This window comes from Lissotriton vulgaris, chromosome 3_1 (assembly GCF_964263255.1).
Source record: "Lissotriton vulgaris chromosome 3_1, aLisVul1.2, whole genome shotgun sequence".
Lineage (NCBI taxonomy): Eukaryota > Metazoa > Chordata > Amphibia > Caudata > Salamandridae > Lissotriton > Lissotriton vulgaris.
In genome coordinates this window covers 2,081,733,025-2,081,760,158 of record NC_141689.1, presented here as the reverse complement: position 1 = coordinate 2,081,760,158, position 27,134 = coordinate 2,081,733,025, and the positions used below count along the sequence as shown (strand labels likewise).

Below are 27,134 nucleotides of genomic sequence, written 5' to 3'. Positions count from 1 at the left end.
GCTTCTAACCATCCACATTTTTGCTAAAAGACTTGTAAGAGGACGACACATTGGAAAATGTATTTTTCCAAAAATGAATCTCAGAAGTAACGTTTAGCTCACTTCTTCACATACGAATTAGGCAGCTCTTTCTCGCTCGACACCCCCGCCTCCCCCAATCGCCCCCCATTCCCACATCTCTTCCTTTTCTCCGTGTGCGTTGTGATGGCGTGACACGTCACACGTTACGATACGCTCAACGTGGACAAGTTGCAATAAAAGTAAAGGGCACGTATTCGTGCGTCAGTGAGGCAACGGAGACTTGTCCTGATAGTTACATGCCACACGGTCTCCTGTCGTGATTTCCAGAGCGTGTGTCACAGGCCCTGCATGCACTCCCCCAAGTGTTGAGCCCTCTATCCCCCGACACCACAATTGGCGACGAGGGTGTGTCGCACCTTCGCAACCCTGCATTGAGGCGGTCTCGAGCTCCCTGACCGCTAGAGGCGCTTGTGCCCCGCCCTGTGGAGCTGTGTCTCCTGACGCCCGGGAGCTGCTAAGTGCTCCGATCGGCAGCCTGAAGTTCGGCGGATGTCAGTGCGGCCCCTCAAGGTGAGCCCGCCCCTGCGCCCTGCTCCAAGTGCGGCCTGCCACCAACGCGTTCTGCCGCGGCTGTGTGCGGCTTGGGGTGGCGCCTGGGTCAAGTGGAGGGTCCCTGAAGTTCGATGCCCCATCTGCCAGCAGCCCGCGTGCGCTTCTAACGCCACGCTCGCCCGAGTGTGCCTCGGCCTGGCCCAGCTACTGTAAGAAAATACCGCAAGGCCCCACACGTGCTCACGCTGCAAAAGGGGAAGGTGTAAGGCTGTCCACCAAGCCTGCTGGCACAACATGGTGCACACCAGCAAGTGACTGTGAATAAGGCTATGCTCTGGCCCCGGGGAATTCATACTGAGGCCCTCTCTAGTTCCACCTTGCCACTAGACACGGCACAGGTCTTGAGGGGGCAGAGCCACACTGGAGCCACTGCCCTCGTGTTAACGGGGCTGGGAAAGCCGATTGAAGACTGCGCGCCAGCAGAAGAGGCAATCTGCCAGCAGAGAGACCAGTGGTGCCACACATCACGGCCGGGTGCCCCTCTTACCACGCAGGGATAACCAGGAGGTCAGTGGAAGTCTGAGCGCCTACCCCTCTCGTTACCACAGCGCTGCGTCTAAGGAATCAGAGCCTCCGCTTAAACGATGTCCCAAATACCGCCCATAGAGCCCTTCATTGTAGAGGGGTCGCCATCGTCACTGGCTCCAAAGTGGAAGGATTGGGTTGATCGCTTACAGATATTCTTTGAGGCCACCAAGGTCCACAAGGACCAGAAGAGAGCGATTCTGTTGCACCTAGGGGGCAAGGATATTCCCAACATTGCTAAAACCCTCGTAGAAGCCACGCCCAAGAACCACCACACCCTAATAAATGCTCTTAACGGACATTTTGAGCCGATGGAAAACCAGGACTACGAGAGGTTCATATTCAGGCAGGCACGCCAGCTCCCGGAGGAATCCTTGAACACGTACCATGCTAGACTCAAGAACTTGGCATCAACCTGCGGGTTCCACGACGAGACAGAAGAGATAAGAGGACAGGTGATTCAAGGATGTGCCTTCGCCAAACTCCGGGAACGCATTCTGGAAGAATCTGGAAAATCCCTTGCCGACATCCTGACCTTTGGACGCACCAAAGAGCTGTCAAAAGCGCGTGCAGCGAACATGGAGGCAGCCCTCCAAGTCCCGGTGAAGACAGAACCTGTCAATGCAGTCACAACCAAAACACCGGCAAGATGGAACAAGAAGGGGTCAGGCACCACGACTCAAGGACCAGCAGGAACGTGCGGGTACTGTGGCGGACCTCCACACCAGCCAGCAGAGTGTCTTGCAAAAGGGAAGAGATGCTCGGGATGTGGGCGTTTCAACCACTTTGAGAAAGTGTGCAGATCAAAGAAGTTTCGCCAGCCACGACAGGTGGTCAACGCCATACCGGAAGGGGATCGGACGCCTCGCGACATTGATGACCACGAAGATGAAGAGCTAGTGGTCCATAGAGTACACGTGATTGGCACGACCACCCGCAAAGCGCGGCGGCTGGCGCAGTGCAACATCTGCGTGGGATCCCAGGACGTCATGGCTGTGGTGGATACTGGGGCTACCATCAACATCATTGCATCTTCCCTCTACCAGACGCTGTGCCCAGCACCCAAGCTGTATCCGTCAACAATCACTGTGTTCGCCTACGGCCAAGACACTCCACTGAAAATACATGAAGACACCACAGGATGCTTGTTAAGGGGACACCGGCTGGTGATTCCCACGTCTCTGATGGATCGATGCGTTCAATTGGCCCACATTGGACATCAAGGCATGGTGAAAACTAAATCTCGACTCCGGATCAAGGTGTGGTTCCCCCTAATGGACGAGCTAGTAGAGGCCACTGTCCTCTCGTGTTCTTCATGCCAAGTAACGGGAGAAATGCCCCGTCCTGCTCCAGTCATTTCGGAACCTCTGCCGAGGTCTCCATGGTCCTGCGTCAGTATGGATTTCGGCAGTCTGCCTGATGGTCGCTATACCTTGGTGGCGATTGATGAACTTTCAAAATATCCTGAGGTTGAAATCGTGACGTCTCCAAGTGCTGCGGAAGTAATACCAAAAATGGAAAAAATTCTGGCCGCCCATGGCCTAATGCAAGAGTTGCGCACGGATATTGGGCCTCCCTTTCAAGGGCAGGAATTCGCCACCTACCTCACCAATCTTGGTGTTCGGCATCGGAGAGTCACTCCCAGATGGCCACAAGCAAATGGGAAAGCAGAGAGATGTATGAGGACTCTCAACAAAGTCATCTGGATTGCACATGACAAGAAACAGTCAATAGAGTTGGCAATATTCACATTCCTCAGAAGCTATCGCCAGACGCCACACACCACCACTGGAGTTGCTCCCGCTCATCTCCTGATGGGCCGGGTGGTCACGGATTCAATACCTCATCATCACCAGTGGCAGCCGCTGACCCCTGATGATACTCGGATTGATGCTCGTCGCAGGGAGGCGTAAGCTCAAGTCAGTCGGAAAAGGAATGCTAAGACTCGCTGTTTTGATAAAGGGGACTTGGTGCAGATCAAGAATCGTTTTGCCACTGGCAAGTTCCACCTGCCATATGAAAGAAAGCCGTGGACTGTGGTCAACGTTAGGGGAACCCGAATCCTCGCCATCAGAGGTCGAGAGAGGTGCACAGTCAAAATATTGATTGCTAATTATCGACCTACATTAATATCGAGTTTAAAATATCGAAGGTGAAGAATATTGAGGTCAAGAATATTGTTGGACAGAATATCGACCCTAAGGTAAGTAATATCGATTTTTTTTATATCGATGTAAGTAATATCGAAGTAAGTAATATAGATATCAATTATATCGATGTTACTAATTTTAATGTTACTAATATCGATATTTGTTTGTTGTTATGTATTTTATTATGTATTTTATATGTATGTGTTATATGTTTTTTAAAGTATTTTATTTGTTTTAAATTATATGTGGACTATTTGTATATTAAAAATTTTATTTTTAATTTAATTTTATGTTTTAGTACTGGAGCAGGTTGTGGGTTTATAGGGGAATAGGGTGGGAAGTAATTTAATTATAGTAAATTAATTCATAATTTTTATTAATTGTAATCTAATTTTAATTAATTTTTGCGTTTAAGTTCTGTAGCAGGTTGTGGGTTTATAGGGGAATTGGGTGGGAAGTCATTTAATTGTAATGAAGTAATTATTTATTTTTTATTGGTATTGATAATTTTTTTATTTCTAATTAATTATTAATTGGTAATTAAGTATTTTAATTGCTAATTAATTTTTTAATTGGTAATTAAGGTTTGTAATTGGTAATTACATTTTGTAATTGGCAATTATTTTTTTAAATTGGTAATTAAGGTTTTTAATTGGAAATTACATTTTTTAATTAGCAATTACTTTTTTTAATTGGTAATTCATTTTTTACAATTTGTAATTGATATTTTTAATTGTTAAATACTTTTTATTAATTTGAAATGTATTTTATTAATTGGTAATTAATTTTTCATATAAACTGTTTTTTATTTAAAAATACATTTATTGTTTACCATTTTTAAATTGTTAATCAATTTTTAATTATCAATATGTTTTTTGTTTTGAAAAATCTTTTCGTGTTCAATATTTATTATTTGGTAATTTATATTTATTAATTCATATTTATTGGTATTTATTGTTAATTTATTGTTAATGAATTCAATTTTAATTATGTTTTTAGTAATTATTAACAATTATTTATAAGTACGTTATATTTAACTTCAACGCTATCCAATGCTTTCCCTACTGTTGCACTCTCTGGAGTGGGAATAGTAATTTTTACCCCTACGCTATCCAACGCTTTTCCTACTGTTGCACTTTTTGGAGTTGGTATAGTCATTTTTACCCCTACGCTATCCAACGTTTTCCCTACTGTTTCACTCTCTGGAGTTGGAATAGTAATTTTTACCCCTACGCTATCCAACGCTTTCCCTACTGTTGCACTCTCTGGAGTAGTCAATTTCAATTTTTTCAATTTCAATTTCAATTTCAAATGTCTTTATTTCAATTCAATTCAATTCAATTCATCATAAAAGACAGTTTGTACTGTAGGTACAACCACAGGGAAAACAAACAGTAGATCATAAATATAGTTAAAAGGACAATTTCCATAAGCTAAAAAAAAAGACGCTTAGCAATTAAGATAAACGATGGTAAGACATCATTTAAAATACAATATACACTGTGTGCTAGATAAAAACATTTAAAAAACTTTAAAAAACTTTAAAATGAATGCTACACTGATTCTTGCCTGGCCCTAATGATCCATACCAATCCTAGGAATTTTGCTACGGCGATAACAATAGGTTCGCTAGTGTCATAACTTAGGACCCTTAAGGCTTCGGATCCCACCCATGTGCCCAGGTTTCGACAAATCGGTTTTGACCATTTAATCCGTGGGGCCACATAGGCCGGACACTCAAAAAATATATGGCCTATAGATTCCCTGCGATCCATACACCATCTACAAGAATCACCAACCTGTCCCCGTCAGTTTTTGGTGAATAAACGGATGATGGGTAGACAGCCAACCCTAAGCTGATGATATAATTTCCTATCACTGGACCTAGTAATAGTATCCCAATATTCTTCTAATAGAGGGTCTTTTTTAGTTCCAGAAACATCCCGGACAGTGAGGTGGCTGACATCTGACTGAAGTGTGGGAATAGTCATTTTTACCCCTACGCTATCCAACGCTTTCTCTACTGTTGCACTCTCTGGAGTTGGAATAGTAATTTTTACCCCTACGCTATCCAACACTTTCCCTACTGTTGCACTCTCTAGAGTTGGAATAGTGATTTGTACCCCTACGCTATCCAATGTTTTCCCTACTGTTGCACTCTCTGGTGTTGGAATAGTAATTTTTACCCCTACGCTATCCAACGCTTTCTCTACTGTTGCACTCTCTGGAGTTGGAATAGTAATTTTTACCCCTACGCTATCCAACACTTTCCCTACTGTTGCACTCTCTGGAGTGGGAATAGTCATTTTTACCCCTACACTATCCAACGCTTTCCCTACTGTTGCACTCTCTGGAGTTGCAATAGTAATTTTTACCCCTACGCTATCCAACACTTTCCCTACTGTTGCACTCTCTGGAGTTGGAATAGTAATTTTTACCCCTACGCTATCCAATGTTTTCCCTACTGTTGCACTCTCTGGAGTTGGAATAGTAATTTTTACCCCTACGCTATCCAACGCTTTCCCTACTGTTGCACTCTCTGGAGTTAGAATAGTAATTTTTACCCCTACGCTATCCAACGCTTTCCCTACTGGTTGCACTTTTTGAAGTTGGAATAGTAATTTTTACCCCTAAGCTATCCAACGCTTTCCCTACTGTTGTACTTTTTGGAGTTGGAATAGTAATTTTTACCCCTACGCTATCCAATGTTTTCCCTACTGTTGCACTCTCTGGTGTCATATAGATGCTTCTTTTCTATATACTGTGTTAAGTTAGCATGAGTTTATTAAGTGTTTAAACGCCATATTTTCCTTCGGCTTCAGTTTGCATACGACACATAATTGTTATTGTAGATTTCAACCTAGACGAAAGATGTGATTTATTTGAGAATAATATGTTATTACTCTGATATCAGTTGTGCTTGGTATACTGTCTGCACAGTGAGTGCTGTACCCTCTAAGAATAACTCGACACAAGGTTGCTGGGAGGTCTGATCTTCGCACCACATTAGACATAACACAAATACAGTTGCTGCCAACATTGGGCTCTAAGCGGGTTTAAGATAGAGTTACTGGGAATGCAAAAACACACTTGATGATGCTTCGCCTGCTGAGAGCTGGTGGCAGATGATGTGATCCTCTCATCCTGAGATTTAGAGGTATGTGTCCGCCCTGCTAAAACCCAAAAGAGACCTTCATAGATATAATATAATATGCTAAATAGGGAGGGTGAGAAATAGGTGTTGTTAATTCCTATTAATTTCAGCAATATAATATGCTATCACCGTTTGCTTACTATGGACTAGTGACTATGCTGATAACTTTGATTCTTATAATATGTTTGCTAGTATTATATAAGATACTGTGTTTGAGAACCTTGCATTGAATAATAAATATTTCAAATGTGCACGTGTCCTCTTTTACTCCAAGTTCTGGTTTGAAATGATTGTAGAGCGAAAGAGTGTTCATGTCTTCCACGATACCTGAGGTAACCTAAGTTCATGTTCTGGTTTGTCTAAAGCATGGGGAGTTTGTTATGACCAATGAGACGCTGTAGCTAGCTCGGTAAGGGGATTTTGGGTACTGAGGTGAGTTTTGGGTCATCCTAATTCACTGAGGTTCCAGATCTCTATGCACAGTTCTGTAGGAGAACGGAATCCCTGCTACATGGCGGCCAACCGTTGGTGGTCTTATATCATGACACTCGAGTAGTATATCATTCAAACCTTAACCCCTTCATTCCCGTTTCCGGAAAACAGTGGTGTCGGAAAAACCTACCTATTTTTGAAATAGGTCTTTTCAAGCTTGAATCTATCTAAAACGGTTTCCTTGAATTACTACCCAGTTGTGCTACAACGTATTCTTTGTTTTTTCACGTTCCTGTGCAGTCATGGCACAAGCCGTGGACATTCCGCAGCATAGTCCCATTGTGGTGCGTGATCATTTGCGGGCTTATAATGTTCCTTTGGAAGGCTTGGCTGTGATAATGGTGGTGAGTGCGGAACATGCTTATCCGTACGAATTATTTTATTCGTGGGTGACATTTCCGGCGGTGGACGCAAATTCTGGTGTGTTCCACACATACACAGCCACTCCTGTACCTAATGAGTATACTCCGTACAGGGCGCAGGAAGTTCCTATTGATGTTTGGCAGCATGGAGTTTGGTTTGGTGGCGCCCTACCCCATTCTTTAACCGCTCCGAGGTTGGGTCCTTTGTCCATTCCAGGCGCTAATTGGCCTGTTTTGGCTGAATTTCCTCCTCACCCTCTGCACGGCAATTGTAACCTGGGTGAACCTCGGCGACTACATGTAGTCGCGATTGCCGTGATTGGAGCCTTAGTGCACTACACAAGCCGTAATCTTCAGGGTGGAGCCCCGGGAGGTGCGGCGCTTCCGGCAGGGCAGACTGGTTTGAAAATCAGTCCTATAATGGTCAATTCCGTAATGGGCAAGCAGCCCCAGGATAAGGATGATTTTCCTTTCTGGCTTGCCGAGAAATTTGACCAGCTGGAAGCAGTATTTCCAAATACGACTCCGGGTGAAAAGCACCGGATTCTTACGCTTAGTTTGCCGAAAGATTTGGCCCCTGAGCTCGTTGACTGTGAGACATGGGGTAAGTCTTTTGCAGCTGTCTATGCGAGGTGCCACGGCACCCCATCTATGTCCAATCTGTCTACGGTCCTTAAACGTGTTCAAGATGATCACGGACTGGAGTCTGCGGTTGAGTTGGGTATGCGCCTGTGTGGCACCTTTGATGTAGTTTGCGATCTGATCCTTGCAAATGTCAAGGGGGATGCTGTGAACTTTCAGGTTGCTAACGCGTTGGCGGCGCTTCCTGATGCCGAGAAACCCCGACAGTTGGCGAAGATAATTGTGGCGGCTTATAAAACAGTTGGTCGCACAAGGGTCTTAAGCCTTTTTCTGTTAAGGAGAAAAAGCAGCCCCAGGGACAAACTTCGGAAACTGACGTGCAACCCAAGTCCAAAAAACAAAATTGACCTAAAAAACAGAAACAGGGAAAGAAACCACAACAACAAACACAGGTTTCTCGCCCTGCGTCTCCGTTACCTATGCAGTCGGAACGTGTTTATGACTTGCGCGACCGCGCGACGATTAAGACTCCTGATCGATTTCAGGCTTCTGACCAACGCTCTCCTCGTTCCTTTCAGGACTCGTCAGCTCCGACGACCGGTGGTGGAGGGGGCGGCAGGGGACGGGTTGGCCAGCAAGGACGTGACCAGCCCCGCCCGAGGAACGGTGCAGGAAGGCTCTACGCCTAGGAGACCACAGTTTGCCAAGAAGAAAATCGCAGCCTTAACAGCATCAATATGCCCCAGATAGTGAGAACGCGGCTTCGGAATCTGACGTGGGGTCTGACCTTGCTGGACAGCGCGGCGGGGATTACCATAGTGAGAGAGGCGCTCCGTCCACTACTGAAGGTGACAGCGACTGATACTTATGTTGTCATTGAAACAGCTGACACTAGAGTTGCTCCCCTGATAGACTTTTTGAAATTGTCCTGTTAATTGAGGGTGACATACAACGAACCATAAAAGTGGTATTTTGGGAAAGTCTTTCATCTACGTATGACATTTTGCTTTCGGAGGGTGACTGGCCCCCACCTTTTGTTCTCGCAGCTCCGCGAGGGGAGGAGATAATCCTCCCCAGTTTCGCGAACACTGTTTCGAGAGTGGAAGCGCTGCACTTCGCAGAAGAGTGGGCTCTGGCGCTTGCCCCGGCTGTGTACTGCAATCAATGTGGCTGGGATAAATTGTCCCCGAGCCACGAGATTCCTTTACGGTCTCAGCCGCAGCCTCAACCTCAATATCCCATACAACGTGAAGCCAAAGCTTCAGTCGCGGCTATCCTTGAACAATTGGAATATCAAGGTGTAATTGAAACGTGTGTGTCACCGATGAATAACCCCCTTTTTACTGTAAACAAGCCAGACGGCTCATGTTGTTTGGTTCTGGATTACCGGCATTTAAACTCGCATTGCCGTAACAGTGCAGTACAGAATACCCACGGCTCTGCCCTAGTGAATAGTCTTGTGCGTAAACAGTTCAAAACCACGCTTGACATTTACAATGGTTTTTATGCCCATAGATTGGACGGTCTAAGTTCCCAATGGACCTCCTTCACATGCGGCGGTGTGCAAAAAATGTTTCGGCGTCTCCCTATGGGCTATAAGAACAGTCCTGGAGTATTTTCCGCCCGCATAGTCTCTCTGTTGGAGAGAATCGACCCAGATGCTTGTTCGTATGTGGATGACATATATCTCACAGACGACGAGCTTTGGGAGCATCTGTGTCGAGTCAACAGTATTATTTGTAACTTTGCAGACATGGGTTACAAGTTGAACTTTGCAAAATCGCACATTGCAGAGTGCACAGTGTTGTTTCTGGGCTATGAACTCAACAATGAAGGAAAAGGGTTGGCTCCTAACTTCCTGGAGAAATGCGCACAGTTGCGCTCTATGACAACACTGAAAAAATTACAGTCTTTACTGGGCTTTTTAAATTTCGGGAGAACATACATTCCGGAATATGCCCAGCGTATCAAGCTTTGTATGCTTTGATACAACCATATTTTTCGAAATCATGCTGGCTGCCTGGGCATTCAGCTATTCTGCATTCTTTGCAAGCTGATTTGCTCGCTTCTGAATATTTACAGACTCGTGATAACCAGACCAACCTGGTGATAAGAATTGTCCCTGGGACGGTAGGTTTCACGTACCTAACTTTTAATGAAGGAGATACAATACCTATTGCTTACAAGTCTTACTTGTACACTTCGGCTGAAATGCGATTTTCAACTGTGGAGAAAGTTTTGACAGCTGTGCAGATGGCAATTCTCAAGGAACGTGGCTTGTCACAGGGAAAACGCATGTTGGTTGTTACCCTGTGTCCTGCCTTGGAGGCAGTTACGAAAGCCAGTGTCCCAAATTCCAAAGCTTTGCACCCTCGGTGGATTCAATGGGCTGCATCCTTGACATCCCAGGATGTCACGTTTATTTTTTACGCCACTTTACGGTCGCAGGAGTACTTACAGTATGAATTTGTTCATCCGGCTCCTTTAGCAATGCGGCCGTTGGAGGATTTCCATTGCATCATTTACACGGATGATTCGGCGCAGGTTGCGCATGGCTCTAAACATGCCTACGTTTCCGCGTGCGCCATTGTGGTCGGTGCCATGGTGAACGATGAGTTCAAGTCCAGTGTTGTGCACACGCAGACACTTGGGGACTGCACCGCACAATTAGCAGAACTTTGTGCTCTGATTCTTGCATTAGAGTACGCTGATCCTTGTGTGACGACTTTTATCGTAAGTGACTCTTACTACTGTGTCCAGTCTTACAATGAGAACTTGTCCTTTTGGATTCAGAATGAGTTTTGTGATTCCAAAGGTAGCACAATAAAACATAAAATTATCTGGGTCCGAGTGGCTGAACTTAAAGATAAGTTACCACTCGTGTTTGTGATTCATACTCTTGGCCACCAGCTTGTGGGAGTCCACGCTGTGTGTAATTCGCTTGCTGATGAAGCGGCGAAGTCAGCAGTATCAAAATACTTAGTTGCAACTGTTACTCGTTCCAAAAGTAAAATAGATGATAGCATCTTGGCAGCTGTAGCTGCCACTGAGAAGGGAGGTAAATATCCTGCGAGGTTCCCTTCGAAGTACACATACCACTTAAGTCCCGATGAGGTTCCTTATGTGAAAATTCATGGTGTTGGTGAACGTTTGATTCCCAACATGGATCGCAGAGCTTCTTTGATTACAGCGGCGCATGAAGGTGTGGCATCTGCGCATGCGGGCGTCTCAGCCACTGTAACACAGCTACAACAAAGGTTCTGGTGGCGGGGACTGTACAAACAGACGCGCGATTATGTCCTTCAATGTGACATTTGCCAGCAAATTAAGCCTTCAACTGCTGCGCGTCCGCCTCAGACACAGTTGTACATTTCTAATAAGCCTCTCGGATGTGTTTATTTAGATCACTGCAGCCCTTTTTCTTCTGATACTGCGTATAAGTACATCTTAGTAGCAGTTGATTCATGCACACGCTTTGTGTGGGTATGGCCCAATCGCAGCGCTGATTCACGGACTCTCATAAGAGATTTGCGTGTCTTTGTAGGGATTTTTGCCTGTGGTACCTTCCATTCGGATCAGGGTCCGGCTTTCGCCTCTAAGGCGTATAAGGATGCTATGGTTTCGTTGGGGGTCCAAGTCAAGTTTTCGTCTCCATACAGACCTGAGGGTTATAGTGTAGTGGAACGAATGAACCGTGACTTAAAGCAATCTTTGACAGCTCGAGTTATAGGCACTGGCAGAAACTGGTTTGCCCATCTCAATGGCGTGCAGCGTGCTCTTAATAATCTCCCTAGAAGGTCTCTGAGTGGGCGGACCCCATACGAAATGCTCTTTGGTATCAAGATGTATGTACCTGACCTCGACGGTCTAGACTGCAAGGCCCAGGCCTCGGCCTTTGACGTAGATGAACATTGCAATGTTTTACAGGATCTACAAAAGACCAGAGACAGTCTAGCTAAGGAACATTTGCCCTCCACATCGGATGTTGCGTTGCAGATCCCGATAGTTGGCTGGCTACCCCAAGTTGGAGAACTGGTTCGAGAGAAGATCGATAATAAGAAAGAATTTGGTCCTTCATATCGTGCACCGGTTCGAGTTCTTGGAGTGAAGGGCACGAGAACAGTCATATTACCACCGCTTCCAGGTCGTAAGGAAAACAGATTTATCTCAATTGACAATGTCAAGATACACAGGGTGGCCGATTCTTCATAGCATGACACCGGCAGTATCCTGTCCTTCCATGGTGAGACATTCTGTGTTGGCCATTACTTCTAATGCTGAGCCAGAGGTGACCCTCGAGATGCCTGTTATTTCCAACCCTTTATTAAATACTTTTCCTGTTAATGACACTGATGATCTGAATTACACCTATCCAACTGATTTATCAATGCCGGATTTGCAGACTCGTTTGGCCACAGAATCCAGATTCTCTTTTGACTCTGTTTCAGTACATTCGAAAAAACCCTCACGTATTGCAATTTATGCCACATTATTTAAAAAACATTTTTTGATTCCCCCTTGGACATATATTTGGGTGATTCTTTTTTCAATTTATCTTTTTATGTTATGTTTTATGTCAATTGGTTTTGTGTTTTCTTTTTTCCGTCTGATCGATGGACACTATGTCAAAGAGAGAACAGGAATTCGGGACCTTAATGGAACATTGGCCCCACTTTCCTCATCACATTCAGCACACAGACTGAAAAGAGAGTTGAATACAGTTAACATCACTGCTTGGCATGTCCTTGATGGGATTGTGTGGGATGCGGTTAGATTTCAAATCCATGGCCCCACTGAAGTGATTAATGTTCCGAATGTGCTTAGAGTGAATATGGGGGATGTAGTGAAACAAAACATCCGTTCTGATGATTGGGATATTCAGGCCGTGGAAGCATTATTCTCTGATTTGAAATATTATGCTGCCTTTGATGCTGAGGATTTATACTTAGATTCTGTTAATTATGGTGATTTGTTTTGCTTTCAACATTATGGTAATCATTTTCTGCATAAAACAATTTGACTGACAAGCAGCGCATGCTTTCAATGCATGATGCATCATTTTCTATGTTACATATTGAAAGGTTAGAATCTTTGCCGTTTTCTGTAGCTGAGGCCACTGCTGCAACGTGGCTTATCCATGGATTAATTACATTACCATTTGATTTGTACAAATTCACTAATTGTAAGCGGTATATTGCAATAGAGCGATATGAACCACTAGGCAGCGCATTCCTCCATGAGGCATGGTCTCTACCATACACATACAGATGTCTAAAGGATGGAAAGGAAGTGAATCTTAATGGTGAAGAATGCACGCAGTGGCCTGACCGTTCATTAATATGCAGACACATCCAGTTGCACGGTTCTTGTAATCAGGACCGGCCTAATTTAGCCTGTGTTTTGAAAGGCACACCAGTTCCGGCGATAGTTCCCACATTTACATTATTGACAAATGGTAGTAATTTGCTTTTGAATAACGAAGAATGTTGTGGTTTAATTATCGGTATCGCTTATGTGGTAACTGTATCAGAACGTGTGGTGTGTTGCAAAAATGTTCTATATCCTCCCACACATGGGAATTCAGATGTTTCCATCTGGCCGCGCATCCCAACCTTGAAAGCGGAGTTCAATGGTATGATTAGAATAAGAGCCCTTTTGTCTCAAAAAGAAGTGGTCCTGAGCTCGGCCCGTGAAACTTATGTCCTTCACATAGCTAACACACGCACAGAGGTGCAGGCACTTTTAAATACTGACTTGCCGTTTCATTTTTGCGAGCTGGTTCATCAAATCTTTAATGCCTCCTCCACTTCTGGGCTCGCTCATTTTTTTAAATTAGTTAGCAGTGGTCTCGTGACTACCTTTGAAAAAATATTTGGTGTCATCCCCGCGTTCTTTCATTCTATATTTTCAAGTTTGTTTGGCGGATTCCCTGTTTTGCTAGCTTTGGCTGCAGGCATTTTGATATTGTTTTGCTTTATAAAACATGGATGCCCATCCTGCGCAAGAAGCCGCTCAACTCCTCCTGACACTGTTTCGTAATCGGATGCTTGATTACTATGGCACCCTGCCGCTTGCGACTTTAAGCACGGCATTTGGATTATCGTTTCGATTTTCCTATTTTACATGTGTCAGCCTGTGTTTCATTGCCTGAGCTGCGATTTCGACTGGGCCATTGATTTGTGTCTCTGCTTGACGATATCTCCTGACGTCGATTTTAATCACCTGATGAGTCCCGTAGTTGCTCACGAGTTTGTTTGTTCTGGCGAAAGGATTATGGCCTTGGCAGCGATGCATGGACTAATGGGTCAGTGGGACATACTTGCAGCGGCGCATGAGTTTCTAGCACATAGCGTTCTTGAGAACCCACCGAGTTGTTCTCTGATGTTGCTAGAGGATCCGGTGCTGGAGGAGCACGTATGTTCTTTCCCATTGCTTAATTGGATGGCTGAACTGTTTTCGGATGATCACAGTGATTTCATGTTGGAAGCTGTTGCTGCCTATTTTGCATATTCTGTCCAATCATGAGATGCCTTGGAGATTTTCATTATTATGACACGTGATTTTTGATATATTTGAAAGGTGCCTTTTTCTTACGAACGTTTGAATTTATACGACCCAGGCCTATAACTTTGTACTTCATAGGCCTTGCGCTGAAGACTTTTGATGAAATTTGTTTGGCCACTATAGGCATTCATACATATTTCTATATATTTAGCTTAGCTTAATATTGTTGAACTCTGCTTTCATGTTATGCCTCTATTTTAGTGTTGGCTTTCCTTTTTTTTGACCGTGCTCGGATCATTGGGGGGGTGCCATATAGATGCTTCTTTTCTATATACTGTGTTAAGTTAGCATGAGTTTAATAAGTGTTTAAATGCCATATTTTACTTCGGCTTCAGTTTGCACACAACACATAATTGTTATTGTAGATTTCAACCTAGACGAAAGATGTGATTTATTTGAGAATAATATGTTATTACTCTGATATCAGTCGTGCTTGGTACACTGTCTGCACAGTGAGTGCTGAACCCTCTAAGAATAACTCGACACAAGGTTGCTGGGAGGTCTGATCTTCGCACCACATTAGACATAACACAAATACAGTTGCTGCCAACATTGGGCTCTAAGCGGGTTTAAGATAGAGTTACTGGGAATGCAAAAACACACTTGATGATGCTTCGCATGCAGAGAGCTGGTGGCAGATGATGTGATCCTCTCCTCCTGAGATTTAGAGGAATGGGTCTGCCCTGCTAAAACCCAAAAGAGACCTTCATAGATATAATATAATATGCTAAATAGGGAGGGTGAGAAATAGGTGTTGTTAATTCCTATTATTTCAGCAATATAATATGCTATCACTGTTTGCTTACTATGGAGTAGTGACTATGCTGATAACTTTGATTCTTATAATATGTTTGCTAGTATTATATAAGATACTGCGTTTGAGAAACTTGCATTGAATAATAAATATTTCAAATGTGCACGTGTCCTCTTTTACTCCAAGTTCTGGTTTGAAATGATTGTAGAGTGAAAGAGTGTTCATGTGTTCCACGATACCTGAGGTAACCTAAGTTCATGTTCTGGTTTGTCTAAAGCATTGGGAGTTTGTTATGACCAATGAGACACTGTAGCTAGCTCGGTAAGGGGATTTTGGGTACTGACGGAGTTTTGGGTCATCCTAATTCACTGAGGTTCCAGATCTCTCTGCACAGTTCTGTAGGAGAACGGAATCCCTGCTACACTGGAGTTGGAATAGTTATTTTTACCTCTACGCTATACAACGGGTTCTCTACTGTTGCGCTCTCTGGAGTGGGAATGGTAATTTTAAGTTCTATGCTATCCAACATTTTTATTACTGTATTTTTTTTACTTATGGATTTTGAATAGTATTTTTATTTATTTAGCTATTTAATTTTTTTGTATAAATTTAGATAATGTAGTATATAATTAAGTAAAAAAATATTAAAAGTATATTTAATTTTTTTAATTTATTAAACGCAATTCTTTACTTTTTATTTATGTTTTTGTTTTATGTTTGTAAATTTATTTGTAATTTATAATATTTTTTATTAATTTATAAATTAATAAAATAATTATTACAACTTATTGTTAAGTATGTATATATTATATATTTTCTGTATATGTTTAATGTATTATTATTATATATGTATTATTTATTCATTTTAAACATTATTCGATATTTTTAATTATGTTTATTTTATTTATTAGTGTTATTTACTTTATTTTACATTTATATTTTTACAGGAAAAAAAACAGTATATTTAACATTGATATTTTTAACATCTATATTTTTTTCCCAATATTTTTGTACTTACCATGTTGTAGATAGGATGTCGATATTCTTGCCTTCGATATTTCTGCATCGACATTCCTGTAGGTCGATATTTTCTAGGTCGATATTGTGTCAGTGATTCGTCGAGAAAAGGTGGTTAGAAACGTGTCCCATTTCAAAAGATATCATCCGGAGATCTCTGAATCTTCCTCAGCCAGGCTGGAGGTGGAGGACAGTCCTGTGATGATGAGCCTGACTAGGCTTGACAGAGAAGCCGAGCTGAGTCCTGAAGAGGAAAGTGGTGACCTGGGAGACTCCAACATCTTATGCCCTAATGAAGATCCCCGTGTAGGAGTGGAACGGCGAACGGTGGCTGTGAAGCCCGCCTGGAAGCGGAGGCGACTGAGTCCCAAAGTCGGGGTTTGTCTCAGTATCAGCTCGAAGAAATCCTGTTCCCTCCTGTCGTCTAAAGGGCTATCTCACGTAAGCCTGTTCTTGTTATATGGGGAGCTGATTGAAAATGTACTGGTGTTTATCTTCATAGTGTTTGTGGTTTTAACACTGGGAGGGGCCTTAAGGTTCATGTTTTGTTTTGATGCTTGTTGGGGAGGAATGTGATGTCGTGACACGTCACACGTTACGATACGCTCATCGTATCGGTCACGTGGACAAGTTTCAATAAAAGTAAAGGGCACGTATCCGTGCGTCAGTGAGGCGACGGAGACGTGTCCTGATAGTTACATGCCACACGGTCTCCTTGTGATTTCCAGAGTGTGTGTCACAGGCCCTGCATGCACTCTCCCAAGTGTTGAGCCCTCTATCCCCTGACACCACATGCGTCGGCTTGTCAGAGATCAGGTGAGCTGCTGCTGCGGGTAAACGTTTCTTTAATAATCTTCACAAGGTATTTCCAGATGGAATCTAAAGGGTTTCGAAGCGCTTGCACAGGTGACAATCACATTATACAGGCCTCAAACTCACGACACAAGGGCGCCCCCAACCGCCGTTCAAGTTTGAAAACGTTCTTCCTAGAATAGTTTTTTCAGTCTCCATTAATGAGAGTATACAGAAGGGGAGATGAGAGAGACAACGCGGGACTTAACTACTCGATGTTGATTTGGGGAAGCCCTGACACCTGGCTATATGTACCTTTAAAGAGCTGTAACTTCAAAACCGCGTGTTTTGGTTTAGCGAAAACTTCTGGAATAATTGTTCATCTGTTCGCAGCCTCGCTCACGTACACCGAGCCCATGCTGTTGAGAGTGTGCTCTGGTGCTTGCACTTGGCAGGTTGGGAAGTAACAACCAGCTGCCTCCAATCAAGAGATGTTTCTTTCGCTCATTGGAATACACAGCCCGAAAAGAGGGGCACCACATTTCAAAAGGACATGCTGCAATGTGCATGCTGCAATGTGGCGTTCTCAATCAGTGTTACATGTGGGTGAAGTACTCGTTCGGGATCCTTGATTGTGCGTGGCTTGGCAGGTTATGATGAATATTTTGACATGCGCGCATCGCGCTCACAATTGGGGGGAGTGCGGCCGAGAGCAGGGACGTGCAGCGTTTCCCTTGCGGGAGCGAGCGCAACAATTGCTACCAGGGAACCGCCAAACATGCACGTGTTGCCATTGAAAGCAATGCAACGCGTGCACTTTTTATGGACAAAAACTGAATCGATTTTGAGAGGCCTCGAGACCTAAAAATAAACCAGAAGACATAAAAGCAATCGTTAATGTTCACTGCTTTGAACAGCTGCTCTGTGACCTGACGTATCGTCCATCTTGGCTGGTGGGTCTGGCAGCAGTTATTCTGAGGACAGAACTCCACTGAAATAACTTATTACAGTCGAGTTCTGACGTCTTTTCTTTACAATCAGCTACTGAGTGTGTCACTAGGCGCTGATTATAAAGAAATTAGAGCTGTGTATTTATTCAGGGATTGCAAATTGCACGTATTATAGTGTAATTCAACAACGCTGGTGTGAGTTGTTTGTATGCGCCCAGCACATAATAGAAAATTTAGCTGTACACAGTCTTTCACAGAGGCAAGATGGCACTCCATACCGGCTTCTTTAGTTCCAATATTTTTCTCAGACGGTAAGTATAATAGTAATGTACAGGATTTATTTATTGATCATGTTTTATATAATGCACATTCTGCTCCAAAGGGTATCAGAGCACTGTGTAATATGTATACATGTATAACAGTCAGAAGTATAACATATAAGAACTCATATAAAGATATGTTAATAATGCCCATTGCATAAAATTGTATATAGCTGAGATATATGTATATAAAGATTGAAGAGATACAATGTGTTATTAGGTACAGAGAGTTAGCCATGAGTGTTTAACTTCTCATTGTTTTTCACAGCCCTCATGATAGTAGGTCTGAGTAGGCTGTCTTTTATTTTCATGTTAGACACGCTGTCAAAATTGGGGCTAAGATGTTGTCTGTGTCTTTTCGTCATATGTGTGGCTAATCCCCACTTAAATCTGAAGGCTTCTATCGGAATCATTATTAACTGTCTTGCATTCCTCAACTTTATGAAATCCAGGGGTTTCCTTTACAGATGGTATTGATGCTCAATCCAGATGAAAATGGGGCCCATCCATGACTTTCCAGGTGCATTCTCCATTGAGGATATCTGCAGAGTAGCCACATGAGTGGATCTGAATATCTTCTCCAAGCGTAACTCTTCCGAAGATTTTTTTCACAGTATCATAGCCTGAAACTTGGTCTGAATCTATGTGGCCTCTACCCCCAAATTTACTCTGCATGTTATTCTTTTTTTTTACAAAAGCATTTAAGGGAAGAGGATAGAGAAAAGTTGTCTTCATGCTTATTTGACTACTATTAGACTCCTTGCTGTCAATGCCTATCCTATGCCTGGATTTAACACCAGATAATGCTCTGTGTTACTGTAACCAATATTAACTGGACCAGATAGATGGGGGCGGGGCTCATGGTGCAGCATTGACGTCATGGGGGCATGTGAATTTGCGGTATAAATTTAAAATAACTGTGTTATTAGCAATTTCATCCACCACCACTAGCTGACATTCATTCCCACAGATTGGCAGGAGGAGAGACCCTATCAATCTCAACTTCACAAAAACTATAACTCTTCCTATTTAGGCTAGAAGTGTATTATAGGCGCATTAATGTGCATGATGAAACTATCCGCTTTAAAATGTGAAAGGTTTATTTTCTACTTGATTGGTGAATCCCATGTGTAATTTTACACAGAAATATGTCACGACCTGGATGAAGAGGACTCCAACACTAGCTTATCAGAAGAAGCAGGGACATCCGGTATAAAGAAGGAAGGTACTGATGTTGTAATTTTTTTAATCTATTTTAAGAAATGATTTGACATTTGATTTTTATAAATATTTGAAAGATAGATTAAGAAATTAAATACAGCAAAATAAAACAGACCTAATTTCCCAAAGACTTTCTTAATGTATGACTGGTGCACGTCACGATTACTTTTTTATTTTTTTTAATTATTTTTATTGTTGCATCAGAAGTATCACCGATGTATGAATTAGCATACGGTAGGGTGTCAACATTCCGCCCTGTCCGTCAGTTATGCAACTTTTTATTGTTTATTTTTTTTCTTTTTTAAATAACAAATTTGTTCACATTCCATACTCATCATGAGAACACTTAGCTCTTAAACTTGAAACATAAAAGCAACATAAGAAAATCAATCAAATCCCCCAAAACAGCTGCCTGCCTACCCACCCCGATCCCCTTCCCCCCTGAACCACTCTTCCCCCTCAGTGTAACTTCCACACGCCTCACATATATGATCTGAGCATTGAAGTTCGTGCCTGGCTATCAGAGCTCTCCTTCGTACTGTCCGCTACGGCCGGAGCTCCCCTGTCCTCCTATCCCCACCCCACGAAGCCTCATTCCAGTCCATGGTATTGTTTCCATTTTGCCCACACTCTCCGAAACTTTTTTGGGCAGCCCCTGGCTTTGTATGTCACTCTCTTAGCCGCCATGTACATATCTAGCCCCCTCCTCCATGCCTCCAAATCTGGTCTTTCGGGTGCCCCCCAGTATCGTGCAATATCTCTTTTCGCTACAACGAAAGCCAACACCAGAAAGATAAGCAAGGGGCGAGTCAGGTCCACTTCTGTTGTCATGCCCAACAGCACCAATCTAGGGTCACGTGGTATATCTACCCCCAGTACCTCCTCCAGTTCTAGGAATACTTCCTCCCAATATTCTTGAATGACCTCGCAGCCCCAAAGTGTGTGGAAAAAATCGCCATTCTGCTGGTGGCACCTAAGGCACGCTGTGTCAGTTATCCTCCCCATTTTAAATAGTCGCACCCTGTCAAAGTAGGCTCTGTAGAGCACCTTGAATTGTATGAGTCGGAGCCTCGACTTAATCGCCACCTTGCGTGGGTGCATTTGTACCATCTCGCAATCCAGATCCTCCCACGTCTACTTCCCATTTGTCCCGTAGGACCTGCAGGTCTCCTAGCATATTGTTGGTCAAGGTTTTATATGTGAGGGACACCGCCCCGCCCAGTATCCGTTCCTGTAGTAATCTACCCTCTAGTGGAGCGTATTCCGGAATGTCTGTGAGTGTGATGTTTTGTGCTCTCCATGCGTGCCTCAGCTGTGCATATTTGTAGTACTGGGTGTTGTGCAAACCAAATTCTTCCCTGAGCGCCTGAAAGGGTTTCAATTCCCCCCTCGCTATCACGTCGCCCACCGTTGAGATGCCGATGTCATCCAACCGCCTGAAGCCTCTCAATTTATTAAGTTCTCTCAACCCCGTGCAGCACCATAGTGGTGTCTGTCGGGTGGGTCTCTTGTCCCATCCCATTCGTTTAGTCGCCTTATGCCACACCGTCAGCGTAATCCTCGTGGCCGGTAGGAACTGCTTACCCACCGTCCCACCATAGAGGTAGTGCAGTATGTTCTTGTTCGACCACTTGGACCTTTCTAATGCGTAAGTAGGGTGGTCGGCTGCCGCATGTAGCCACTCGTTAATCGGGGCAAGGTGTTCTGCCCAATAGTACGCCTCCAAGTTGGGGAGCGAAATCCCTCCACTATATTGGTGGCGCTGAAGTGTGGGCAGGGCCACTCTCGGTTGTTTCCCTAACCATAGGAATGCCCTCAAGTCCGCATGGATTTTAGCCAAAGTCCCGGTTGGAAGCGGGTAGTATTAGTTTTGTAGTGCGTAGAGAAACTTCGGCAGCAGGACCATCTTATAGAGTGCTGCGCGTCCCAACAAGGTGAGTGGGAGCTGTCTCCATCTATCCATCTCTGCCGTTGCTCCTACCATTACTCGGGCTACGTTTTTGTCAAAGGAGCGTTCCCTATCCAGTGTTATATATACTCCTAGGTATTGCAAGCCTTCCGTTGTATGGATGAGCAGCCCTGGCAGGCACTCCCTCCGTTCCTTGCCTTGTGGGTCATATAGGACTGATTTGTGCAAGTTTATAGTATGACCCACCCTGGCCCCTAAATCGCCTAGGTCTTTGAACAGTTCTGGGATTGTCGTGTCTGGGTCGGTAATGAACAACAGCACGTCATCGGCATACAAGGATATTTTCTCCTGCGTTGCGTCCGTATCTCCCCATGTGAAGCCCCTGATCCCCTGGTTCTGCCTAATCGGTATCGCTAATATTTCTATTGTAAGTGTAAAGAGAAGGGGGACAACGGGCAACCCTGGCGCGTTCCTCTGCCGATTGCAAATTCGCGGGACAACCTCCCGTTAACCCGCACTCGTGCCCTCGGGGCTGAGTACAGTAGCTGTACCCATTTCAAAAACTCGGGGCCAAACCCAAACCGCTGGAGGGTCCCCATCAGGAAAGGCCAATGGACAGCGTCGAAGGCCTTCTCCGCGTCCAGGGAGAGGAACCAGTGGGGTTCACTTCTCTCCCGAACCTCCTGCAACCAATTGTGTGTGCGGCGGAGATTTAATTTGGTCGCCCTATCCGGAAGGAAACCGGACTGGTCCATGTGTACCAGATCCGTAATGACGTGTCGCAGACGTTTAGCCAGGACAGTGGCCAAAATCTTTGTTTCAATATTGAGGAGGGAAATTGGGCGGTAGGAGGCAGATTCGTCCCTGGGATTTCCCTCCTTGTGAATCGGGATGATAGTGGCCAAGGCGAGATCAGGCGGCAGACTCCCTGTCTGGTATGCTTCTATGAATAATGCTTTTATATGTCGTTGCAATAAATCCGCTGTGCGTTTGAAGAATTCCGCCGGGAAGCCGTTGGGCACCGATGTTTTCCCCGGTTTCAGCGATGCTATGGCTTCCGATATTTCCTCCAGTGTCAACTCAGCCTCCAAGGTCTTGCTGGCCTCAGGGGACAGAGTCGGCACCTCCATATCTCCCATGTAGTGTAAGGCATCCTCCCTGTCGCCCAAGTCCCTGGCCCTGTAGAAGTTCTCATAATATGACCCAAAGGCGTCCGCAATGGCCTCATCTGTGTTCGCCCGTCTATCACCAACTAACGTGATCTGGTCCACCCACCGTGCCGCTCTTTCTTTCCTACTCAACTATGCCAAGAGTTTGTCGGACTTGTCGCCTACATCATATAATCGGTGGAGTGTTGCCAGTGCCTGGGTGCGTGCCTCGTCAGTGACCATTTCCCTGTAGTGTCTCTGTGCGTCTAATAGTTTCCTATGGGGTGCCTCCCCCTTCTTCTGGTGGCATTCTGCTTCTAGGGTTAAAATAGACACTTCTGCACCCTCTATCTTGTCCTGCCGTTTCCGCCTTACCTCACCCAGCCTACTTTGTATGCGATCTCTCAGGACCGGTTTCATTGCCTCCCAAAGGGTAACCTCAGAGTCAACCGAACCCTCGTTTTCGGCCATGTATACCCGTATATCCGCTCGCATACCCCACAGTATTTCCGGTGTTTGGATGTCCCAGGCCGCCAGTCGCCATTCCGCCTTCCTCTCTCCCCTTTCTCGTCCCAACTGCACATACAGCGGGGAGTGATCTGAAATTCCCCTTGCCTTGTATTCTGCTAAATCCCTCGCTGAGACATCCTGTCTGGACACGAAAATATAATCTAACCTAGAGAAGACCCTGTGGGCCCCCGAGTAAAAGGAGTAGGCCTCCTAGGAAGGATGGAGCCATCTCCAAACATCGGTGAGGCCGATGATGTTCATTTGCCGCGCTAGGGCCGAAGTGAGTCCTATTGTATGCTGTGACCCCGACCGATCTTGCGAGGCGCACATAACATCGTTAAAATCACCCCCCACTATTTGTATTGTGTCGGCCGTGTCCAGTAGAATGGCGGTGATTGCCTGAAGTGTGCGTGTCTGTAGCTTGGGTGGGGCATATACTGATAGGATCGTGTACCTACGCCTCTTCCATACCCCCTGAACTCCCGCATAGGTCCCCTGTGGGTCCAGCCAGGTGCGAGTGACCGCGAATGGCGCCGTCTTTTTTATGAGAATTGCAACCCCCCTGGAGTCCGTTGTGTATCCCGCATGTGCCAGGACGACATGCCGTCTTCTCGCTATAAATGCGCACTGGTTTCCTCTAAGGTGTGTTTCCTGGAGTAGGATGATATCAGGTGCCAATCTTTTGAGGTATGCGTTAACTAGGCTCCTCTTAATCTTCGACCCAAGGCCATTAACATTCCATGTTAGCACAGTGACCCCTGCGTCACCTACGTGTGTGTTATCTAGTGTACCTGCCATTGTGTGTCACACTCTCCTTCACACGTAGGTCCCCGGAGTAGGGATGGCTCGAAGCGTGGCATGGCGTGTCGCTGCTGTTTCTCAACAAACCCCCCCCCCCCTGCAGCCCTCCTGAACCCCAACTTGAGGGAATGTAGAAACCAATCCCCCCCCGCAACCCCCTCCCCACCTCCCTCCCCTTCCAGTCGCATCCCAACCTGGGACCAAACTATCCGTGGGAGAAGGCCTGTCGCCCTCCCACACATCCCTCCCAACATTAACCAACAACCAGTACTAAAAACTCAAGTAACAGTAGGGGGTGTGTCAACTTGCGTGCTCCGTGTTGCTGAGCTGCAATCTCCCCGATCCCCGTACGCCAATGTTCAGGAGTGTGAGTCCTGCGTATCCATGGTCGGCCCCTGTCCCGAGGAGTCCTGTTCCAACTGCTGGATTTCTTTGACCAGTGGGTGAATCAAATCGCCTACTGTATCCTCCTCCTCTCCTCCGGATGTGCGGCCCTCTGAGTCCTCCACTTCTTCTCCTTCCGAACGGATTCCATTCCGCAGGCAGCTGAACCTAGAGCCTGCCACAGAGTCGGTGCCAGGGGAAGCCGATCTGCCTCCTCTCCTGTCCTCCGTGCCTCGGGTTCGGTATGGTGTCGCCGGGGTTTTCTGCTTCAGTCTCCGAGTTTTCCGCCGCTGTGGTTTCGGCAACTCCCAGTGCGGCCTTTCCCTTATTGATCTGTCTAGTGCTGCTCGACCCGCCACCTCTCTACTATTTAGGATAGGACGTTCCTCAAGCCACAGCCATGCATCCTCTGGGTGTGTGAAGAAGATGGATTTGTCCTTATATATCACCTTGAGTTTAGCGGGAAAAAGGAGCATGTACGTTATGTTCAAGGACCTCAGTTTTGCCTTCACGGAGTCAAACGAGCGGCGCTGCTTCGATACTTCCTGGCTGTAGTCCGGGAAAATCATAATGTTAGTATTCTCCAGGCGGATCTCCCCCATTTTCCTGGCTTCTCGTAAGATCAAGTCTCTGTCTGCAAAGTTTAAGAAGCGCGCTATAACCGGTCTCGGTCTTGCTCACTCCGGTGGTTTGGCCAGAAGGGCCCTGTGGGCCCTCTCGATGATGAAGCACGAGGAGAACTGCCCAGCTGGGAAGGTAGTTTTCAGCCAGGCGAGGAGGAAGGCGGACATGTTCTTCCCCTCAATTCCTTCCCTAAAACCCACAAAGCGAAGGTTGTTGCGTCTTGATCTATTTTCCGCGTCGTCCACCTTCCACATCAGCTGCCGGTGTGAGGCTTGTAGTTCCGCCATGTCTTTCTTCAGTGTCGATATCGATTCCTCATTGTCGGTTATTCTAGTCTCCGTCGCCACCACTCTTTCACTTAGGTTCCGAAAGTCTTGCCGCAGCAGCGTTACTTCGGAGCCTACATCTCCAATTTTCACCTCTAGGGCTGTCCGCGATGCCTGTATGTCCGTCCTAGACAACTGGGTGGCCTCCATTAGCATGGCCGTATCAGTCCTTGGTCCTGGCGGCATGGACTGCTGCTCCGCCACTTGTCGCGGTGCCGCAAAGTTGTCTATGGGGCCCTGCTTCGTAGATTTGGGCACCGGGTCCCTTTTCCCCATGGCTGCTTGTCCCTTGTAATGGAGGCTCACCGTTCCCTGCGGTGGTGAGATAGGCAGGCGTGTTCGATAGTTGGTTGCAGAGACTCTGGGTACTGTTGTCCGCTGTGCTCTGCCGAGGGGCTCCTCGCCACCCTCCTGACCCTGTCCCGCGCCTCCTCAGTCACCACAGTGTGTAGAGGGGGGCCGGCGCAATGTACAGCAGTTGAGGCGATGTCCTGCCAAAGTGTGTATCGAGCGTTTCAGTAATCTCCACCTCAGGTGTCTTTACCACCGCAAGGCCGGCACTCTGCGTTCCAAGCCCTTAGTATTTCACCTTTCAGGCCGGGTTCGACGGTATCAGCCTCACTGGGTGTACCCGGACCTCCGCCGCCACATTGGTAATGTGTAGCGCAGTACCGCGGGTGTCCCGGCTTCCCGTGTTACTCGGGCTCAGCTGCTCACTGCCTCCTCACCTTGCCGCACTTCCTCCGGTCGACCCCCGGTCTCACATTAATGCGGGGAAGGCTGCAGAGGGTGGCCGCTCGTCACTGCCCGCCACCGGCTCCGCCGGCCGCCATCTTGGTAAAGGCGGCCAGACGCCGGCTATGTCCCGATCTCTCCTCTGTTACCCCAGCCGTATCCGCACAGTACCTCCTGGCCGGCGGGTGGGTCTTGGTGTCTCCGTAGGCTGGAACCGCCTCTGCAGGGCTACGAGCGGACTCCTAGGATCGCCGCGGCCCGTTGGGTGTCGCGGTCGCCATCTTGGCTGCCTAAGGAGTCGCCGGGTCAGTTTTCGATCTTGTTTTTCCTGGCGAATTCGGGACACCACCGCCACTGCAGCTCTCCTTCCCGCTGCCAGAGTGTTTCGTCTGTCCTCCGGTGCCGTTTATGGATCCTGGGGCAAGTAAAAAGTCGGATTTTGTCGCAGCTCGGCCGGAGCTTCGGCAAGGCACGTCTATCCGGCCAAGCTGCTGGCCACGCCCCCCGTCACGATTACTTTTAATACTAAGGACTCAATACAAGTTTGGCGGTCCCACCTCCGCAGTTGCGTCGGTGTTGGATTCACCACTGCTGACTATGCAATCTGCCCACCGTATTACGATGTTGTCGGATTTCAGAATGAAAGACCACTATGAGCACCACCACCAGCCATTCCCCCACTGCCGCTGTGTCGCTCAGGGGAAAGCATCTGCCATGAGGCAAAACAGAAACCGCCTACTTCAAGTCGGCAGAATCAAAGGATCTGGGGTGCATACACACCCATTTCCTTTTCTTCCCTTCAGTCTCTTATGTGGATCCCGTCCTCGAGGTCCCCCTTCAAAGCAGCATCTTGACTCCGAAGAAAATTACCTTTTTGGTGCCGAAATCCATGTAAGTCCGTTTTGTAATATTTTCCCTATTACTGGACTGGGCACATATGGTCCAGACTCCAGCAATGGTAGTAGGTATTTTTTCACATGTGTCATGCATATGTGTACATTCAACACTTGTGCAGCCAGAATATACACACTTGCATCGACAAATATGAAAAAACATTCACCCCTGTCAGAAAGACTGCTGTTCGGATCACCAAACTCGTAATCAGGCCCTAAATGATCACTTTTAATGATATTCCCAAAACATTCTTATGAGGTAATGGAGAACCTGACACATCCAGGCTA

At 45.9% G+C, this 27,134-nt stretch overlaps 1 protein-coding gene across 1 annotated transcript in view; it reads left to right on the top strand.

Moving 5' to 3' along the window:
- PAICS (phosphoribosylaminoimidazole carboxylase and phosphoribosylaminoimidazolesuccinocarboxamide synthase) overlaps nucleotides 1-27,134 on the top strand; it is a 450,256-nt gene that overhangs the window by 252,926 nt on the left and 170,196 nt on the right. The window contains exon 7 of the mRNA XM_086962612.1: nucleotides 19,440-19,520. Coding sequence (XP_086818738.1) covers nucleotides 19,440-19,520 — 81 coding nt within the window. The remainder of the gene's footprint in view (nucleotides 1-19,439; nucleotides 19,521-27,134) is intronic.